The 22,590-nt window shown below is 46.9% G+C and overlaps 1 protein-coding gene across 1 annotated transcript in view; it reads left to right on the forward strand.

The window, feature by feature from the left end:
- The window catches only part of DNAH9 (dynein axonemal heavy chain 9), a 273,515-nt gene that overhangs the window by 146,729 nt on the left and 104,196 nt on the right, over positions 1-22,590 (forward strand). The window contains exons 39-45 of the mRNA XM_064495271.1: positions 2,111-2,276; positions 3,919-4,021; positions 4,580-4,819; positions 10,628-10,789; positions 14,321-14,517; positions 19,735-19,897; positions 21,722-21,845. Of these exons, the coding sequence (XP_064351341.1) occupies positions 2,111-2,276; positions 3,919-4,021; positions 4,580-4,819; positions 10,628-10,789; positions 14,321-14,517; positions 19,735-19,897; positions 21,722-21,845 (1,155 nt within the window). The remainder of the gene's footprint in view (positions 1-2,110; positions 2,277-3,918; positions 4,022-4,579; positions 4,820-10,627; positions 10,790-14,320; positions 14,518-19,734; positions 19,898-21,721; positions 21,846-22,590) is intronic.

The following is a 22,590-nucleotide window of genomic DNA, read 5'->3' on the forward strand; positions in this document are numbered from 1 at the left end:
GCCACCGAGGGTTTTCAGCAGGGGGCCAGCACGATACGGTTTACATCTTACAAGCACACTCCTGCCTGCTGTTTGCAGGATGGAGTTCAGGGATCCAAGGCAAAAGCAGGAGGAGCATTCGGGAGGATGTCGTGGTTCCAGGTGGGAGTGGACAGGCACGGGCAGTGGGCACAGCGGAGACGATGAAATGGGGGAACCAGCAGGAACCCACTTTGAAAATGAAGTAGCTCCTCAAATGTAGGATGACGGTGAAACGGGGCAGGAGGACCAGGGTGAATAAAAACAGGGCAGCTGGTGCTGCTCCACATGGCCACCGGCTGACCGCCCAGCTAGCTGTTGCCTCCAGAGAAATGCAGTGAGAGGCGCAGGTGCACACTGGGCGTGGCCTTGTTCATGACAATGCAGAACCCAGAAAGGCGCCGGGGATGGCCTCTTCTCCAGATATGACTCATTTGTTCAGTGCCTTCAACATCGACACTTTTGCTGAAATGTAAACCCACTTCTAGTCCCCCAGTTATCCTTGGAAACAGAAGAGCTCTCTACCATTCCATTCTAGATGGGCCCAGAGGGGATCCAGCCTGTGTGTGCCTTTCCCCAGGGAGCCCTCTCTTCCCCTGGAGTGCTTAACATCGTCCTCCTGAGATAACCGGTGTTCCAAGGCCACTTCCTACTAACTGGCGTGCTTTTCTCTTCAGCAATCCTTGAGAAGCATAAAGAGCTTAATCAACCCAAATTACAGAGTCTGCTTAACTCCAGGAGTTGATTTGAATATCATTGCTCTGGGAGGAGGAGAAACAAGTCTTCCTAAGGAGAGAAGCTCCTGTTAGAAGGACTGTTGCATGTCCTTGGCAGCCCATTAATTATAGTCCATTTTGACAGATCTGATATATAGTTGTTATGTCTTAAGGGGGGAAGAGGTGTTGCATGATTAATTGGTTGATAGTGTATGTTAATTGGATGCTAATTAAATTTAAATTTAATTCATACTTGGAACACTTAATTTAACTCAGGACCAGGAAATTAGAATATTCAAGCTTCCTGAAAGAACTTGTCTTTCTATCTGTCACCTTCATATGTCTGTTGACACTTCCTCCTTGTTTACAAACTTGTTTTTCAAGAAAAGGGATCAGATGGTTCTCAGAGCCTCCAGCTGTAATAGTATTGGTTCTTGCAATACATAAATATCTAATTGCTTTATTGAAAAAAAATATATACATCTCTACCCTGTTACTTAAATTTGTTCTGAACAAGTCCTGTCATGCTGGAAAACCATGCTGTTTGATTCCTTCTCTCTGGCTGGATAATTGAAGAAACAGCTCTAGGAGAAGAGTCTGTGCTTAGTTTCCAGAAAGGCACTGAGCTGCTCTGATACCTGAAGGCAGAGGGGAGGCCGTCCCTGACACTGGAAGCTTTTGGGAATTTTTCTGAGGCTGTTGTTTCTACTCTTCTTCAGGGAAAACCCCAGGAGGTGAACTCTCTAAGAACACTGTTAACAAAACATCCAGTAACTCCCCTCTTCTAGCCCTGGGGTGGCAGGAGCCTCCTCCCAGCCCTGGCGTGGGAGCCACAGCCTTCTGGCTCCTCTGCTGTCTCTGGCAGAGAGGGCAGGGCTGCCCAGTATCTGGTTATTTGCAGGTGTCTATACGATTAGAGCACCAGGCCTTGGGACTAGGGAGGTATCCTCTGTGTCCAGTCTACAAAGAAAGAACACAGTGGACCACACGTGTGGCGGAAGGAAGGTGGGCTTTGAAGTTTAACTGGTTTGGATCTGTATCCTGACTTGACCTTAGAAAAGTTGATTCGTTCTTCTGAGCCTCGGTTCCGTGGTCTGTAAAAGGGAACGATGGTACTAATCTCGCAGCAGTGTTGTCAGGATTCAGTGAGATCGCATGCCCTGTCAGGTGCTCGATGCCTGGTCGCTGCTGTCACCATTGCTTCTTAGTCACTGCCAGCTTCACCTCTGGTCCTGCAGCACTGCCCGCAGCAGGGAGCAGCTGTCATCGCTGCACGCACACATGCCGCACTGTGGCTCGTCCTCGACATGGTACCGTCTTAGAACTGGCTTCTGAGGTTTCAGCCTCCTTCCCTCACCAACTGGCTCTCTCCTCAGCTGTCCTGGAGAAGCCTCTGGAAAAGAAAGCCGGCAGAAATTATGGCCCCCCAGGCCACAAGAAGCTTATCTATTTCATTGATGACATGAACATGCCCGAGGTGGACGCCTACGGGACTGCGCAGCCCCACACGGTCATCCGGCAGCATCTGGACTACGGCCACTGGTAAGAGCACACGGAAAGGGCGGGGCCGCGTGGGGAGAGGTCCAAGGCCGATCACTCGTCTGCTGGAGCTGCAGGCCTCCGCTCAGCTCTAATGCCGGGGGAGAATCCCAGCAGCAAACCACGTTCCTCGTGGGATTCTGCTCCCTGCAGTGTCTACCTCCCAGACAGGGACTTCGTACCAGAGAAGGTACTGAGCTCTCGTTGAAGGAAAAATGTCTACGTTTTTCTTCAATATTCATCACAAAAGTTGCCTTTTCCAAGCTCCAGAAGCACAACTAACCACCCCCACCCCCACGTCGCCTCCCCCGTGGTCCTGTCGCACAGGGCAGGGACTTCACTGGGAACACCTGACGTACTGTACAGCACACATGTGCCTGTGGGTCTTGGCAGTCTTCCTCTTTCCAGCGCCTCACAGGCTCTGATAGTATCTTTTGCAACAGTATAGTTTTTAATGGCAAAAGTTCTAAACTTGCCAGAGAGGAAAAAGCAAGTCAGTGACTTGAGACAACTTGGGCTCATCTTCCTCGTGCTGACTTCACGGGTGCTGAGAAGGCGTGGGGCGTGCGAAGAGGGAATTCAGAGAGAAGAGTTAAAGTTACGGCGGTCACCTGAGTTGCCTTTCATTCATTCCTAAGGTCTCTGTTGGGCACCGACCACGGGCCACCATCCACCATCTCCACACCAGTGTCTGAGCAACTGAAATCTCCTGGGGAAAACCAGCCAGGCTAATTAGTTTTACTTAGACTCTTGGTCACAAACCTTAAACAGGAAGTAGAAAGTTCGTGTACATTCTACCCTCCTGCCTTCCTATGTTTACATTTCTGCTCTCAGAAGTGTCTGTTTCGTACCTTCTCTCTCCTCCAGCTTCCTGTCTCCAACATGCCATCTGCATTTCCAGCTTCCATGTCTCTGCCACTTACTTGCATCCCCAGGCATCTTCTCCTCCCTCCCCCTGTGACGTTTTCTTTCTGGCTTACTTCACTTAGGCTGATGATCTCCAGGTCCATCCATGTTGCTGCGAATAGCATTATTTTATTCTTTTTAATGGCTGAGTCGTATTCCATTGTATAAATATACCACAACTTCCTTATCCAGTCATCTGCTATTGGACCAAAAAAAAAAAAAAAATCATTTTCTGCTTACTGTGCTGTCTCTCTCTACATAACCAAATTCTCTACTCTGTCTCCAGTTCCTCATCTCCCACTCACTCCCCAGTTCACTGTTACTTGGTTTCTGTTTCCTCTACTGAACTGTTCTTACTCAACCACTAACTGTGTCTTTATTGTGAAATCCAACAAACCCCATTGGGTCACTTTTTTATGTTCTCTGCAGCCCTTGATGTGGTTTGACTGCTCTCTCCTTTGGGAATCCTGTCTTCCCCGGCTTTCTTCACACACCCTTGACTTTCCTCCTGCCTCTTAGACCATCTTTGTGGTCTCTTCTTTCTATGCTACTTGCATAGATATTGTATTCCTCAGGAATTTGTCCTAAGCTCTTGTCTCTTCTCTGTTTCTACCAGTGGATCTGGACTTTTTTTCCCCCCAAACATGTGAATGATAGAGCCCATCCCACCTAACCTTGGCAACATGCTTACCTACCTGGGCCGTCACTCAGCTCTCACTGTGGTTTCTGACTGTTCCAGGTACGATCGAAACAGACTGTCCCTGAAGGAGGTCATGAATGTGCAGTACGTGTCCTGTATGAACCCCACCGCGGGCAGCTTCACCATCAACCCCCGGCTTCAGGTACGGGAGGAGCTATGGCTCCTGGGTCCTAAACACCACCTTACCACCTGATGTCACTCAATTGCATGCCGTAATCGGCCCTTCCCCCGTCCAGCCTCTTCAAGGGGTAACCACAGGATGTTGACTTGCAGTTTCAGGGAGAGAAAAAACTCTCTATACCCAGAGTTCTGAAGCTTTTGGAGCCAAATTAGAATAGGGTTCATCTAATTCAACTTGGTCTTCAGAATGACAGAACTTCAGAGAGGTGCATGGCCCTCCCGAGGTCATGTAGGCTCTCAGCATCACATTCAGATTTGGACTCAGATGCCCAGAGTCTGGGTTCTGTTCTCTTCCTGACACACCACATGGTCAGAGGTCCACAGCCCATTATCACCCCTACTCATTTTAGAGTCAATCTGAGTTTGGGTTTAGTGTGAGAATTGTGACCAGAATGTAGACTTCAAAGTCCTTCCAAGAATTCTTCACTGCTTTATCCAGATCCAGAAGCAGCGAGTTCTGTTCTGTGACCGTGGCTGTCTAACCCGTGGCCTCCTCCCCATGCTCTGTTTCCCTGTGCAGCGCCACTTCAGTGTGTTCGTCCTCTCCTTCCCGGGAGCGGACGCCCTGTCCTCCATCTACAGCACCATCCTGACTCAGCACCTGAAGCTTGGAAACTTCCCAGCATCACTGCAGAAATCCGTCCCCCAGCTGATCAATCTGGCCCTTACCTTCCACCAGAAAATTGCCACCACGTTCCTCCCCACAGCAATCAAGTTCCACTACATCTTCAACCTCAGAGACTTTGCCAATATTTTCCAGGTAAGTCCATCCGCTCCGAGGCACCTTTGAAGGCCTTAAGATGATCCCGTTCCCTCCACTCTTGGCCAGACTCTTAGGCAAAGGCTCAGTTCATACACAGTTCGGAACGTAAATTAGTAAACAGGGTGCTGTAGGGTCCGTGAGGTTCTGTTCGATAAAGCAGAGTTCTGCTCGCTGACTGAATTACTTCTCAGGAGGCAGAATGCATTTCTGAGTCAGTTCCTTTGGGCTGGAGGAGACTCACACTTTGGAGATAATGTTATATAACAGTTCCCGCATGCCTAGGAAAGAAAACGGCACAGAAGAAAGAAAGAGAAAACTATTCTGTGGGCCCTGGTGGTACACCATCGTTCTTGAGATGAAAAATAATGCCCCCCAAACCATTGCAGGATACGGCTCTGCTTCCCAAAGACATCGTGTCATACTGTTCCTAATACAGCATCCACCAGCCCCAGGGAAGCCTCAGTCCTAAAGGTTCCAGGTTCTTTTCCAGGTCAGAGCCGTTTCAGATTCTTGCATCTGGTTATCTGAGTAGTGATGACCTGCGTATTCCTGTCGCTTCCAGTCTCTTGGCCTTTCACTGTGGAAACCTCCAGAGGGCAATGTGGCAACCCCAGCCCTCTCTTCTCCTTGGTCGGATACCACATCCTCGTGTGATGGGTCCACAACTCTCCCATCGTGGACGAGAATCTGCAGAAACTACTTTTCAGAGACACCCCTCACCAAGATAGTTCTGAGCCATTATTGACGGGAGGGTGCTTTTTACACCAAGCAGAGGCCACACCTGTAGGGAAATGTCAGCGCCATCAGGGAGTGAGGCGTGACCCTCCACGGGGAGCACAGGTATTGGGGATTAATTACCCAGGACACGCCCTGTACAGGTGGGTCTCTGGGGAACCTCAGACTAGCCCTGAGGCCATGGGCCTGCATGTTTCATGGTCATAAGGAGCAGAAACCTACTCCAAGATCCAAGAGTGATGCTGCATAAAGGTTTACCTGGAGGTTGGAGCCTCTGAGCCCCATACCCAGGGCAGGTCTGAGAGCACATCCAGGCTGGCTCAGGACAGCCTTCCTGGGTCAGGTGCCCCCCAAACACTCACTCAGTTACCAATGAGGGAACAGACCCATAGAGATTAGACCGATTTGCCCAAGAGCACACAGCCAGCCAGGGAAGGAGTTGGCACTGAATCTAGGTCTTCCGGTTCCTGGCCTGGACCCCCTTCCACCGTGGCATTCTGTCCCTCTGTCCATGCTTCCAGTGAAGAGAGCAGCCTGACAGAGTCAAGGCGGCAAGAGCCCTCAGCTCCAAGCCTGTAAACCCACAGCCCTGTGGCCCTCAGACCTGCACAGTGGCGAAGTTCCTGTGTACCCACCCTGACCTCCCATTTATTGGGTATTAATTGAGAAAGACTTTTTTAAAAGTCACACACGCCCTCACTTAGATCTCACTGCAGCAGGCTGAGGTGGGGGTGTCAGCCCCTTCGTTTTCCAAGTGAACAAACAGGAGTTAAGCCGATCAGATTCACGTTGTTGGTAGTAACAGAACCAAAGGAGACAAAGGCATCAGTGTCCCTCACAAGAAGCACAAGCACCGCTCCCACCTGGCAGCACCTCGTCACCTGTCCCACCTGAAAGTCAGACTCACAGCCACCCTTTGGGACACACTATTATCCCAGTTTAACAGAGGCTCGGAGAAGTGGCCAGCCAGCAGACGACAGCACGAGTGGTCGAGGAGGCGGAAACGTGTAAACGGTATTAGTGGAATACGGAGCAGGTGGGAGCAGACGGTGACGGGGAGAGTCGGTGAGGGAGGAGGACGGGAAGTTAGTTTTGAGACCAGCGTGGATCCGTGGAAAAGGTCTGTAACAGCAGCCCGTCCTATGCCCTCTACGTCTGTTAGCTAGTCATTTAATCCTCACAACCAGGAAAAACACTGATCATTTCCAATTCAGAAATGACAAAACCATGCCACAGACACAGGAAGTCCTTCGACCACGTTTGCGTAACTGGGAAGCAGAAGCCCCAAAGCCCAGAACTAGAGCGATCAGCTCTACCGTGCAGGGAATTCGGGGCCCGGGACTTCCTGAGGAAGGAGGGTCCCATTCCAGCCTGTTTTAATGGCAGCAGTGCAGTGAGGGGAGATACTGGAGTGGGGGCTGAGTCTCTGGTTCCACTGGCCTGTTTCTTTCCTGACTCAGGCAGCCTGCATGGCAACCCCTGGGCTCTGTGTCACAGCCCCTCCCCTCTGCAGCCTGCCAGCTGTCAGCCCCCTGCCCACATGTAGGAAAGTACATCCCCGCTGGAGGGTCCACCTCCCTCCAACCACGCAGACCCTCGCCCTCCTCCTCCAGAGCCAAGTTCCAACCTCCCGGCTTGGCTGCCCCAGCCCACTTGTCTAAAGGCCTGACAGGAGAGCTTAAGGGGAGATTGAATGCCCTCTAGGCGATGGGCGCTGCTGGAGAAGGAACGTGCTGTCTTCCTCTGTCCAGCTTGATCCAAGGCTCAGTGATCTGAACTTTCCCTGCACTTCACTCACTGCCCAGGACGTGGACATCAGGGCAGACTGTAATGGTGCTTGAGTAGCAGGAATCATTAACCGTCCGCATGTCAGTGCCCTCACAGCTCTCTCAGATGCTGCAAAGTTTGCCCTTGACGTGCTCACATCCTCTCAGCCCTTACCTGACGGTCAGCCTCAGTGTTTGGCTGTAATGGGGCTTGTAAATGTCAGCTGGTCGCACAGCTCACTGTAAAGCCCTGTCCCCAAAGTCAGCACTCCTGGCTGCGCTCCCTCCACCCCCCACACTCACACAGGGCGGATCCCCAGGAGACCTGAGGAGGAGAGGGGGGCCAAAGGGACCTAATGACATTTCTTTCTTTTTTAAAAAAAATAAACTCTTGCTGCAGTATAGCATCCAAGTAGAAAAGACACACAGTTTGGTCATAAGCATACAGTTTGGTTAAGGGTCACAAAGTCATGGCAGCTGTGGAACCACAGCTCAGATGGAGAAACAGAACACTGCCAGCATCCCTGAAATGCCTCCTTTTTCTTTTTTTCATTCACCCTTTTCTCCTCCCAGAAGTAAATACTGTCCGGACTTCTAACACCATCAGTTATTTTGGCCCATTTTGGGACTTTATATAAATGGAATCATATGGTGAATATCGTTTTGTATCTTTGTTCACTGTTATGTTTGTAGCTATGTGTACAATCATGTAGTTGGTAAAAAATTAATCATAGTAACCATTTCTTTCTTTCTAAACCCTAAATCTTCCAGTTTTCTTTTTCTTACTGTGCTGGCTACAGCTGCCCCCACAATGAAGAGAAGTGGTGACAGTGGCATTGTGTTGCATTCCTAATTTCAGAGGGAAAGCTTTTAATAGTTGGCCTTTAAGTATGAAGCTTATTGTAGGTTTTTGTGGATGCTCTTTACCAGATTAAAAAAATTTCTTTCTCTTTATAGTTTACTAGGAGTTTTTGTCGTGAACATACGTTGAAACTTAACAAATGACTTTTCTATATCTGTTGAAATAATTGTATCTATTTTCCCCTTTTTCTGGAAATGTGATCAATGACTGATTATTTTTGAATGTTAGCTCAACCTTGCATTTCTGTAATCAATCCAACTTAGTTGTTACATGACAAATTTATTTTATTTTCTGGATTCCATTCACTATTTTTTCTGTATAATTTTTCATCTATGTTAATAAGATTGTCCTATAATGTTTTCTTTCTTCTGGTATTCTAAGGTTATGAAGTCCTCATAAAATACACTGGGAAGTGTTTTCTCTTTTTCTACTCCCTGGAAGATTTTTTAAAACACTGTATTGTGCCTTCCTTAAATGTCAGAAGAATTTAGTGATAAAGCCATCTGGAGTTTTCTCTGTGAAAGATTTTAAATTATGAATCCAGTTTCTTTAGTACATATCAGATGATTCATATTTCCTATTTCTTCAGGCATCAGTTGTGGAAAGATGTTGGTGTCATCAGTTTCTGATTTATTGGCGTAAAGTTATTTACAGTGGCCCATTGTTACCTTCTAAGTGTCTGCTCTGGCGGACGTCATGATCTCTTGTCTATTCTGGCTAGTGACTGTGTACACCCTTTCTCTTTTTCTCTTCTTCCAGCCCTACTAGGGAGCTGTTGGTAGTGCTGGTCTTTTCAAAAGAAACTGAAAAAGAAGAAAATTACATCACTGTCATGTTTTTGACTTTATTGGTTGTCTCTATTTGATATGTTTTTATGTTATTAAGATTTGCTCTTTTCTTCTTTTAAAAATTAAAAACATTTTTTGTACAATTTACTTTTACTCATTTATTTTGGGGGAGGTAATTAGCTATTAGGTTTATTTATTTATTTACTTATTTATTTTTAATAGAGGGACTGGGGATAGAACCCAGGACCTCATGCATGCTGAGCACATGCTCTACCACTGAGCTGTACCCTCCCCCCTGCCCTTTTATTTATAATCTCTTTCTTCCTGCCTGCTCTGGGGTTAGGATTAGTTCATATTTTTCTAACTTCTTGACATGGCTACTTAGATCATTAATTGTCAGCCTTTCATCTTTTCTAAAATGCATATTTTAAGGCTATAAATTTATCTCTAATTATACCATTAGCTGCAGTATGCAAGCTTTTATATGTTACATTTTTTAACATATTTCTTAATTTTCCGTATGATTCCTTCCTTAACCAACGGGGTATTTTGGAGCATTTTGCTTTATTTCCAAAATTTAGAGATACTCACCGTGACCTGGAAGAAACAAACCTGTACAAAGAAAACTAATTTTAGAAACTTATAATTCTTCTAAAATAGAGTTTTGTATATCAAGGGCACACCAGAGGGAATGTTGTTGGATGGGAAAGGAGGTGTCATGGATGAATTCAGCAAAGACTTATCAATTGAGCTGGATACTGAGATGTGAGCATAGCAAGCAAAGCAAAGGTGTGGAGGCGCAGGCTACTCAGGGCTAGAAAACAATCCGAATTTGTGAGACCGAAATCTGGCTCTTACAAGAAGTGTTGGGAGGAGTGATGAGGAAGCAGACTGGTAGCTATTATGACAAGAGCTTTATACCATGCGATGAGTCTGAGTGTTATCCCATCGCTAATGGGAAACAATGGAAGGACCCCTTTCCTATAAGACAAGAGGGAGAGCAATGAGAGCAAACAAGGCGTCGATGAGTTTGATGTTATAGGACCTGAAGTCGTTGAGAGGGTCCAGTCTCAGTGGTTTCCATTTCTCCATGAAATAGAGGGCTTGAACATTGGCTAAGAGCAGCAGAGAGAGGTGACAGAAATTTGAAAAGAACAGTAAATATTTGGAACGGTCCCTGAGGAATACAGGGAGGAGAACTTACTAGAGAGGAGTGGATGGATTGCTGACCTGCAAAGTTAGCCATATTGTTCCAGCCCGTTGTCACCACTCTGATTTTACAGGAGCAGTCAGCACCCAGATCTGTTTTCAGAGTGGTGCTTATAGGATTGAGAAGCCACCTCACCTCTCACGGTGGTGATTTGGAATATCGTGGTTGAAATTCCAGGCTCTCTGTGTGGCTTCAAAATGGTGTGGTTTTAAACTAGGGCCACTTACTCTAAACATTGGCATGCTTCTTTCTGAATCCCAATCTTCACACTATGCAAAATGAACATAGTAAAAATTAGTTTGTAGGGTCATCACAGTGATTAAATGAGCTTTGTCTGGCAAAACATCTAGTTCAGTACCTGTCACACACCTGGCTTCAGTAAATTGTGGCTGTTGTAAATTGTTAATTTATGTTAATTTTTGTTGCTGTTTATTTTTCTTAAAGGGTATGCTCTTCTCCTCAGTGGAATGTATAAAATCCACACAGGACCTAGTCAAGCTCTATCTGCACGAATCAAATCGCGTTTATCGGGACAAGATGGTAGAAGAAAAGGACTTTGATCTTTTTGATAAGATCCAGGCAGAAGTGGTCAAGAAGATTTTTGATGTGAGTACTGCCCTGTGAATTCATATTTACCTCTGAAAAATAATGACGGTTATACAGATGATCACCCAGATGATCAAAATCTAGCCCATAAATTGAAGAAAATCAGGATTAGATTAGGAAAGAAAATCTAATCAATATTTGCCAAAGTGAAAAATGCCAGGGCAAGAAGAGACAAATTAATCACAGGATCCTGCTGTTGAGGTCTGTGGAGATCATCCGATCCAAACCCTTATCCTTACTGACTCCTCCCCGTGGCAGGGCCCAGGCTGGTCAACCCCTTGACACACCGGCATCCTTGGAAGCGCACAGTCCTGTCTTTCCAAAGGCAGCCGCTTTGGAACTGCCAATGAAATTTGGAACAACTTTGAAATGGGAACCCTTTGGAACATTTCTAAAGACTGGAGATTTATTTAAATCATGATCTAAAATTTACTTCCTTGTCCACTAATCCTGGGTCTCCATAACAAACCCCCAAACATTTTAAGACCATTTATCATGTCCTTCCTGGGTCTTCTCTTTTCCAGGCCAGAGAACCTCTGGGGCTTTTTTTGGTTTGTTTGTTTGTTTTGTTTTGTTTTAGCTATTTCAGACAAGGCTTAAATCCAACCCCCAGAGAAATTTGACATCAACTTGACTGCTCTCCCATCAGTTCTCCCCTCGGAAATCATGGTGCCCGACTTTGATCACACAACTTGAGTAGGTCTGACCAAAATCAACATCATCCTTCCCCTCTTCTTGTGTATTGTAATTTTGTTACTGTGTTTCCCAAAACGTGTCCTGCTGAACAGCTGTGTTATAATACACTCCTTGGAAAGAAGGTATCCATGATGAAATAAAATGAGAAAGAACTTCATATTGTATCCCTTCCTTGGAAATTCCCAGTACATTCAGCACACTAAAGCCCTGAAGATCTTGAATCAGTCTGATTCAGATATCATTTCCCCAGCCCGTTGGACCCAACTCGTTTCCCTTTATACAACCTACTAGTAATTTGAAGAATTGTTGGTTCATAGAATATGCCCTGGGAAGCAGTGACACATGAACACAGCCTAAGATCACAACACACTTTAGTGTCAGAATTACCCCACAACAAACACTGAGCCTTCTGTTGAACAAAGCCCCATTCTATTTTCCATTCTATTGCTTGTCTGTCTTCTCTTGAACTTTGAAATAATCAAATCTTTTTTTTTTAATTGGAGTAGAGTTGATTTACAGTGTTGTGTTAATTTCTGGTGTACAACATAATGCTTCAGTTATACGTATATATATATATTCCTTTTCATATTCTTTTTCATTTTAGGATATTGCACAAGGTGTTGAATATAGTTCCCTGTGCTCAAAATAATCAAATCTTTGTATTTAAATGTACCAGGTTGTCCCTGTGCTCATCTTGCTAGGTTCAGCTCCATATTTTTTTTCCTGGTAAGAGTCTGGGTCTACCTCTGAAGACATTTCCAGTCCATCCCGACCTATAGGACAACCTTTTGAATGTTTGGATAGCATTTAAAGGAACCTCTCAGTCTGCTGTTTACTGGTCCAATCACCCTAAATTCCTAAATTCCTATCATCTTTATACGGCCTGATGTCCAGCCCTCTCACATCTCAGCTGCCCCTCCCTGACCATCACAGAATTTGCCAATTTGTGTGATTACTGTTAGCTCTGCACATGAGCCTTAACCATCCTCTTAAGTTGGTCTGAGCTAGCGCTTTAGAGGAACAACACTCATCTTTGAAGCAGAAGTCCCCTGTGTAGGTCTGTATACCAAGAATGCGGCCCTCTGATCATCGACTAACCCAGATATCATTAATACGGCCTTTATCCTCTCCCAACAACACTTGAAATGCCAACCTGAAGCACCCTGGCTACACCAAATCTGGCATTGAAGAAAAGTTGCCGAATTTCCACCATGGAAGTACTACAGTCCTGCTTCTACTATCCAGAGCTTAAAGTTCTCTTACTTGTGGCTCTTACGTGATACAACCTCACTATCAAGAAATCTTTGATTCACTGTGTGGGTTGGTTTTCTCTCTCTCTCCTGCACATCTGGCTTGTTTTTTCATCAGAGTCTTTGTGGACCAGGCTTTTCGGAACTGCCCTTTAGTTCTTTTCCTGCCAGGTCGTTGGTGTGAATTGACTGCCATCAGGACTGCTCCCCAGTATATTAGCCCATTTTCAAATTGGGTAAATGTATCCCCACATCACTTCCCCATGTGTTTTCGTCAACTAGCAAGAATGACTCTCCTGCCTTGCATTAAATCTTATCCAAATGTCCAAATGGACATGTATTGTTACTTTCTAGCAAAGCAGGCATCGTTAAAAGGTTTCCTATGGCCCTGAAACCACCTTCAGAATGTAATAACTCTTTGCTGTTTAACTCTTTCCACTTCTTTCTTCTTATAACCGAGCAGCACCCTGGCTTCTTAGAGATGTGACTGTCACCCCCACTTTCCCTCCCTCTGTTAGGTTTGATGCCTCTTGTCCTGTGGGCTCACGGGGCTAACCCTACAGTGATTTATGCCCCAGGTGATGCCTCTGCTGTTGAACAGCGTGCTGATTACCTCCTTTCCAGGTGGATTCTCCAGTCTGACCCTTAGGAGAAAAAAAGGGCAAGTGCGGACAGTTAAGCTGGTATAAATCCCTGCTTATGCGTTAGAAAACCTTTTCTTTCTTGGACTTGCTTCCTCTACAACCTTTCTACCTCTTGAAGTCTCAGGTATTTGGGTTTTGATGAGCAAATAGTTCCCTTCCAAATTAAAAAAGAGTTAGCTGCCTCTTGGATACTTGAAGGATGGGTTGATAGTGACGATACGTAGACTCCGACTCTTTCAAGTCAGTTGAGCTGTGCTGGGTGTGTATGAAACAAGGTGAGGTTTGCCTGTGGGCAAGAGTGGACACACAATAAGCCCAAATCGTTATAAATGTTTTATAAATAAGGGGCCCTGCTGTAAATGTTTTGATATTATCATTGTCCCCATAAACTAATCAGTCACTTAAGGATGGCTCACGGCTCATTTTTCAGAAGCCAAGCTCTGGGTTGAGTGTGTGAAGTCGGGGCTGGCAATCTCACAGGAAACAGGAAAGGATGTCTTATGACACTGCTGTGGATTGGGGAGCAGGACCTGTTGGAATGGATGTGAGGATGGGGAGGTGAGGTCTCTGGGCCACGGACTGGTGAAACCCGACACTGGTGAACGAACCCCTGCTCATGGAAATTCACCCATATGTCCCCACCCACTGCTCTGCGCAGACAGGGCTCTTGCTGTGTATGTGGGAAGGGGACCTCCCACCTCCCATTTCCCATCATCAGCCCACAAGGAATGACCAGCAACATCTGTGACTTCATGGAGCTGCAAAATGAAAGTTAAGCATCCATTTTTAAGAGCTTCTCAGGAAAAAGGAGGTGTTGGAAGCTGTACTGATAATTTTTAGAGCGTGTTCAGAAAGAAACACAAATGAGATGTGTCTACTCTGTGTGGAACCAGAATTGAGAGTCGGTAAGGAGAGTCCTTGCCCCTGTGTCTCATCTCCAGGATATGGACGAGACCGTGGAGTGGACCCGAAGCCTGAACATGTATTGCCACTTTGCAAATGGTGTTGGTGAGCCCAAGTACATGCCTGTGCAGTCGTGGGAGCTTTTGACCCAGACTCTGGCAGAGGCCCTGGAGAACCACAACGAAGTCAACACGGTGATGGACCTGGTTCTCTTCGAGGACGCCGTGCGCCACGTGTAAGTGTGCATCTCTCCCTGCCTTTCCTTGGCTGTCTCCTCTCCCCACTGTGGGGGTCTCATTTGGGTGTTGGAGGCCACTTTGATACAACCAGGAAAGCAGCCACTGCCTCCGCCCTGAAGGTGTAGAGGGCTTGTAGAGCAGCGGCTGCAGCTCCTGCCACTGGCCTCGGGGCAGCATAGGCAGAGCTCAGGGGGAAATGGGTTTATTCCTCATGTGCCCTGCACTGTGCTGGGCATCATCACGTGACACCAGGGGAAAATGTGAGATCATAAATGAGGCATCAGAACAGCTTGGGGCCCACCTTCCCGACCCAGACTCATGCAAGGGCCAGCTTAGACTGAATAGTTAGACTGAAGGTTTGAAGTGCACACGTGTTTCAGAAGCCAAGTATCCTTTCAAATGTTGTTGCTGTCGAGGGAATCACGGAGAGCTGTCCCCAAGCCTCCCAGATAGCGAGCACTCACCACTGCTTTCCCGACACTGCTCTCTGCATGCCGCAGCCTGAGTCCCAGCTCCCCACCTCCCTGCCTGCTCAGCTGTCTCCACTCTGTCCCCTGGGACGCATGGCCTCCAACGGCAAAATCCGCTTTATCATCAACTTCTCTGAACCTCCTTCCCTGATGGATTCTAACTAAAACCTGACTGACCCCAGCGTTGAGGAAAGCGGTTTTTTCTTCCCCGTCCCGTGTCCCCCAGGGCCTAGAGAAAGGTATGTACCCGCCTTCTCCCCACCTCACCCCAGAGGTGTATTTAAACCGTTTCTCCTTTTTTATCGTTTACGAACCCCAGTTCTTTCATACTCATCACCTCTCCTCATTACTGTCACCTACTGACATCCTGTTTCTCCCCGTCGTTTACCAGCGACCTTAGTGCTTGGTCCCCTTCTCTCCTTGAACAGACCTTTCTTCATCCCTGGCATCTGTGCATCACCTGGTCTCTCTGTTCCTCGGTGTCCTTAGCTCCAGCAGTCTCCTATTCCATCTCACCTCAGCCACTCACTCACCCGTTCCTACCCCAGAACTTCTGTCATTGTAATGAGCCCACCTCCAAAATCTCAATTTCAAACGTCCCTCTCTCTGACTCGTCCCTCCTCCCCCTCCACTCACCTGCTCTAGTTTCCAGCTATTCTTACTTCCCAGTTTTACTGAGATATAATTGACACATAGCATTGTGTCAGTTTAAGGTGTACAACATGATGATTCGATATAAGTGTGTATTGCAAAATCATTACCACCATAAGGGTAGTTAACAGCCATCACCTCCAGGGACAGTTATTTCCCTCGTTACGAGAACCTTGGAGGTCTGCTCCCTTGGAAGTCCTCAAAGACACAGTACAGGATCGTTAGCTGCAGTCATCGTGTTGCACGTGACTTCCTCAGAACCTGTTCTCCTTATAACTGGAAGTTTGTAATTTGTACTTTTTGACCCCCGCACCTGATTCCTTCACCCTCCACACCCCATCTCTGGTAACCACAAATCTGAGCTCTGTCTCTGTGTGTTTGCTTTTATTAGATTCCACATATAAGAGATAATACAATATTTATCTTTCTCTGTCTGACTTACGTCACTTAGCATAATGACCTCAAAGTCCATCCATTTTGTGGCAAATAAATATATTCCAGCTATTTTTAAAACTTCATCAGGATTTCATTTCATGGAACCACCTACTTTCTCAAACTTCTTTGTCTCTCTTTCCACCATGTCTTCACCTTCCTGAACCGCCGTAGACTCCATCACCCCAGTACCAGCTCCCCTGACTCTCTTGTCATTGCATCCAGGTGACAAAACCCTGCTGTAGCTAAACCTCCCCTCCCTGGGGCTCCTCTAGCAGCCAGAGAGCAGAAGCAGCCTCTCTTAGACCAGAACACAGAACACCCAGCAGCCCTGTGAGAAACAGGTGTCACCCCACACAGTGCCTGGGGCAGCGGGCTGGGGTTCACACCTATGACCCCCGGGGGCAGCTTGTGGGGCAGCACAGAGGCTGGGTCTGCCGCACTTCCCCCAGGAACCGCGGGGCTGGCGCAGGGCCAGGTAAGAGCCTGTGTGTGTTTACAGTAAGGCTTGCTCATCCTCTGCCTGTTGTTCTCACCACCTAAGTTCTTAACGTTTTCTTTTGTTTGATTCCCCTACAACTTTCTCTTGCCGCTTCTTTTACGCTGACCCCGGTAACGGAGCGCTGTGGAGTGGTCACAGGCATAGGTTCTGGAGACAGAGCCAGGCCCAAGTTCAGGTCCTGCTTCTGCCACTACCTGGCTGTTGTGCTTTGCAAAGGACACTTAACCTCCCCAGGCCTCAGCCTCCTGCTCTGGACGGTGTGGATAGTAAGAATGCCTGCACCATAGGGTTGTCGCACATGCCAGGAGCTTTGCCCTTAATAAGCAGTCTGTGATGTTAGTCCCTGTCTTCGCACCATTGTCCGCTCTCCCTGAGAGCACCATTTGCTCTCGTACCAACTTCCTTCATCATTTCAGCAGATTCTCATTCTGCTCTTTGTGAAAGCTTTCCTCTAAATCTTTTCCCCTGCTTTTGGCATCATCTTCATCTGTCTTTTTCCTTTTTTTTTTTTCTCACTCCCATGTATATTTTTTTGCCTCCTCTTTTCTCTCCTAGAATCACTTCACATTTATTAACAAAAAAAGGAAGTTCAAATGTACTTCTCTTGTGTCCCTTCTTTTGTATATGTCATCTGTTCTGTGTGTGTGTGTGTGTGTGTGTGTGTTTATCTGGTCTGCAGTATGCCGCCGCCTCCAGCTGTGCTGTGGCACATCTTCAGCTTTTGTTTTTAATCTCCCAGAAGCTCAGTAATGTGCTTAACTTAGACTGCCTTGGTTTCCTGGCCCAGGAATCCTTCAGAATATTGATCTTCTTTTTAAATTTTGTAATTTAAATGCAGAGTCCTTTGCCCTCGTCAAGGGTTGTTAATGAATCCCCAGCTGGAGCCCAGTGCTGACAGTTGCAGACTTAACCATCCTTCTTTGGAAAATTCAACACTAACAGTGCATCTCCCATTTAGAGACTGAATAGCGTGGACCATGCTAAGCTGGGTTCAGGCCTTCCGGAGTAAAGCAGGGTGTTGGGCGGCCCACAGAACCTAGCTGGGCTTCTCCTGCCCCATGCCTGCCTCTCTCCTCCATTCACTCTTTCCTGCCCCCTCTTTTTTTGAATCAGAAGAGAGGGCCTGGATATCTCAGCACCACAGTTTCTCCTTTTGTCATTGTAGCCAGGCACCATCTAGTGTAGACACAGTGTAGATGATTCCTTGCATCTGCCTCACCCCGGATATGATGCTGAGTGTAAGGAATTGGGTGCTCTATTTAAATTTAACAAAAATTTCTTAAATACCTTCAGTGCACTAGCACTATAGAGAAAACAAGATGAGTATACATGCTCTTCAGATGTCTAGAATCTGCAGTGTAATAAGGCCGCAAGAGAAGGGTAAACCTGCTTGATCCAAGACAGAGTATCACAGGTAAATAATTATAAATGAAAAGGTAAGATCATAAAAAGAATTAAAAGTAGGTCAGTAAATAACTCCTGAATATTTAGGGGAATAAAATTCAGCTACGTAAACTGAGTGACTCAGAAGCACCACACAGTGGCTTTATCACTGTTACGTGTCCCCAGCACACTGGCTCCATGTTATCCCTGTGTTATGTGTCCCCAGCACACTGGCTCCACGTTATCCCTGTGTTATGTGTCCCCAGCACACTGGCTCCATGTTCTAATTCAGCTGACACAGTCTGCCGTGTCCCCATCCTCCAGTGTAAGAGAGTCCACTTTGGATCAGTCCTAAGAAAAGCTCAAATTAGTGCCACCCTTCTTGGGGGCAGTTTTTCAATAAGCTTCAAAAGCCATGAAAACTGTCTTGCTGTTTGACTGACTGTTTACCTCTAGGAACTCATTCTATGGACATAATTAGAGATAAAAACTCAAATTATCTATATAGCAATATTTATAACTGGACAATGTTGGAAACAACCTAAATACCCAACAGTAGGCTACTGCAGACAAGGAACTTATTCTAGACCGTGAATATTGTCCCATCATTGGAAGCACAGTTTAGCAGATTACTCAGTGGCACAGGGAAATAATCACAGTATATTGCTGAATCGAGGTGGTTTCAAAACACTCTGTTCAGTATATCATGTGACCCAATTTTGAAAATATACAGAATAGAAATATACTGAATTTTAAGATGTAGTCATGTATATACACATAAATATATGCTTATACAAATACAGAGAGAAACTAGAAAAAGTCTGAAAGGGCTTATAACTAATGTCAATAGTGTTTATGGCTAGATAGTAGAATTGTAGTTTTTTTCTGTATTTTATGCATTTTGTCCAGAGACTAGCTATTATTTTTAAGATGAGAAAAGGAAAAGGAATAGGACTTATTTTTATAAAGAATGTAGGTGCCTTACCTAGGCTGTTTACATAGTGCTGTGGAGAATTCAAGGCAGCATTGGCGGTCGGTCCCGGAGGAGGGGCCGTGAACAGTGCCATGGAAGAGGAGCCTTTGAGGAAGGCCTGGAGAGGGAGGACCAGTGGGCTTTTCTGGAGAACGTGGTTGAAGGCCAGGGCCTACGAGTACTTCCCCCTTGTCGGGGCAGGAAAATGGGTCCTAGAGAAGCTGCAAAGAGAAGACTCCAGAAGCCAAGAAAGTGGGTGTCTTGTAGGTTGACACAAAGGACCCACAAATACTCATTACAGGGACGTCAACGTCTAGGGAGCGAGGGAGCTCCACCGGAGCTCTCTGTTCTGCTGACTTTAATTTTGTTCCCGCTTGTCCTCTAGTCTTCCCTGAATTCTTTTGTTTCTAATTGTATGCTTTCTACTTTTCTTTTTCCTGTGCCCACTTTCTTGTCTAAAAGCACAAATAGGTGAGGCCCAGTGAAGTGGGGGAGGTGTGGCAGAGGCAGGCTTGGCTGGGGCTGTAGGGGAAGCCTGGGCCCCTCCCCATTGCCGTCCCAGCCCGCTCCAGTCCTTCCCAGCACTACTCCACTGGAAGCTTTACCTTAAATCAAAGCAGGGCAACTTCAGTCCACTCTCAGGCAAGAGGCGAGGCCAAGTCTGAGGACAGTTTAGCCCCAGTTTCCCACAGCTCAGCCCTGACGTGCCTGCAAGGAGGGCTCCAGGTCCCACTGGGACCATTAGGCGTGCTCCTCCCGGGGGAGGCTGGTCCAAGCCCTGTGCCCCTGCTTCCTCCCCCAGCTGCCACATCAGCCGCATCTTGGAGGCCCCGCGGGGGAACGCTCTGCTGGTCGGTGTCGGGGGCAGCGGCAAGCAGAGTCTGACCAGGCTCGCAGCTTTCATCAGCTCCATGGACGTCTTCCAGATCACGCTGCGGAAAGGCTACCAGATTCCTGACTTCAAGGTGGGAGAGCCAGGCGGCTTCGGGGAGGAGACCCTGCCTCTTCAGCTACCCACACCCCCATCACCCCTCATTAGCTCCTCAGTTCCCTCGCCCAGAACCTTTCCTTCACTGTCTGTCCATCTTCTTCTTAGGCCCTGGGCTGGTGACAGGAGGGCACTTTTCTCTGCAGGCCCTGCCCATGAGCACCAGCCTTCCCAGGGTCTGCACTTGTGAGACCCCAGCTGCTCTAGTGCATCTGCCTTGCCTCAGCTCCCACCCACATCCGCATCACATTCAGGACACCTCTCCCCACAGCCCTGACAGGCAGGAGGAAGGCTGACAGTCTGCCCAAGTTTTAGAAGAAATTGGTATTTTAAAAGACAGGTGTAGTAACCACCAGCCGCTGGGACCTTCAGCGACATGTGGTTTCAGACGTCAGGCACTTAGGAGCCACAGGGCACACCTGGAAGGTAGAGAAAGGCATTACATTAGACCTTCAGAGGTCACTTTGTCCGGCCCCCTCCCTTTGACCCATGGCCACAGTAGAGGCACAGGAGGGCGTCATGATGTAATCTCCATCAGTATGCTGCCCTCGCTGTCCCTGGAAGAGTCCCAGCCAGCCCTGAGCTGGAGCTGCCCACCCATCTCCATAATCTCTCAGCCAGTGGTGCTCACTGCTGGTCTGAAGCCACAGCTCAGCCTCTCGTGGTTGGCTGGATCTAAGGTCATACTCCAGGTTCACATCAGGTCAGTCTTTAGTGCTTCCATAAAAGAGAAGACAGATCATGCTTGTAAGAATTATGCATTTACAGAATGATCTAAGACAGTGGGTCTCAACCTTGGCTATCTACTGGAATCCGCTTCAAACAATGCTGATGCCTGCACCCCATTCCCAGAAATCCTGACTTAACTAGTCTGGGGAGTGGCCTGGGCCTCAGGACGTATCCCCCAAGTGATTCTTATGAGAACTGAGAAGCACTGTCTTAGCTAATTTTCTAAGTGCATAGGCTGAGAACCACTGATCTAAAAGAAGGCTTATTAACCTCAAAGGGGAATTATTTAGACACGAAGGAAGCTCTGCTGTAAGGAAACGTATGAGGCTGGTAGAGAATGAGCTTTGGGTCATGTGAGCGGGAGACACGAGTAAGGTGAGGGGCTGATGGCTGAGCTCTGGGAAAGGGATACATCAAAGGAACCGAGACTGAGGAAGCTGGAAAAATTTAAGGCTTGGCATCCTGACCCCAAACTTCATCTACCTACAGTTTCGAATGGATGTAATTTCCTCCCAAATGATCATGTGTGTGTGTGGTGTGTGTGTTCCCCAGTATATTTTTTTTAACAACACAATCTTTTGCTGGAGCTTGTCATGAGAACACAAGACTCTGCTACATAAGATACAGTCATCCCCAGGCCGGCAGGCCCAGCTACGTGACTCTTCTGTCAAGACCAAGAGCAACTGCTTGCTTCCTGGGGCAAGTCATTCACTCGTATGAAGATACAAATAACATAGACGAACAGGGGACCCTCTCTGGCCTTTGGAAAGCGGGTACCTCTTTGCACAAAGCAGGAGCTCTGGAAGCTAACTCGGGAAACACAGTGGTTGTGTGAATTAAAGACCATCACCATTTAATTCTACTTGCCCACCTCTGTTGGGACCAAGGCCTGGGAATGAGGCATGTTTTCCTGCCTTTCAGCACAAGATAGCACTCCTCCTTACCTCCCATTGCCGTGTGGCTTTATTTTCCATGAAAGTCGACGAGAAAGTGGTCCCACTCCTAAAGAGGGGTTGGAAATCTCTTACCAAGAAGGCCCTCTTCTTGGAGACCTCTGCTGTTGTTTCTGCAGGCGGACCTGGCCAGCCTTTGCCTGAAAACCGGGGTGAAGAATGTCAGCACTGTGTTTCTCATGACCGACGCCCAGGTGGCTGATGAGAAGTTTCTTGTGCTCATCAATGACCTCTTGGCATCTGGTAAGAGACTCTCTGCACTTGAATGTCTCCAATAAATTCCTGCTGGAGTCAGAGTCATTCCAAAGTGGAGACTCGGCTCAGGGTCAGAAGAGCAAAGCAGTAGAAATGAGGGCTAAAACTGACAGCAGCAGAGAACTGGTCCATCAGTATTTCAGGCAGACGAGGCATTAGCAGCAAGATACACACACAGAGAACGTGTACACACAACACTTACATGATAGGTCAAGATTAGGTTGCCAGTTTAATTAATCAAGGACTCAGAACTTTATGGGAGCAAAGTAGAAGCAGGAACATTTGTAGAATGGTTTTTCTTAGTTTATAAAGAACTTGACAAGGGCTATCTCACCTTCCCTGTGACTCTATCAGTGCAAGACAGGACTTCAGTGGAAAGTTCAGTTCTTGATTCTTTGCTGTCCTTACTTATTTAGGGATTCAGGACTTATGTCAATCATTCTAGGGGAAAAAATTATGTATACATACATATATATATACATATGTGTATATATAAACATATACAAGATGTGTATAAATATATATGCCCAAGAAGATAAGAAAAAATCGTGCATAAATTATGCATTTTCAAAAATTTGAGGTGTGTGTGTATATATTTATATTAACTGTAAGGAGAATATAATTTCCTGACTCTTAATCCAAGTTCAGCATCTACAGAACCCCCTCGGAGAAGCAGCTCTCTGTAGGACATGTCCTGTGCGTCCCAGCAGTGCACCTGCCACCCAGGAGCCAG

Source organism: Camelus dromedarius, chromosome 16 (assembly GCF_036321535.1).
Source record: "Camelus dromedarius isolate mCamDro1 chromosome 16, mCamDro1.pat, whole genome shotgun sequence".
Lineage (NCBI taxonomy): Eukaryota > Metazoa > Chordata > Mammalia > Artiodactyla > Camelidae > Camelus > Camelus dromedarius.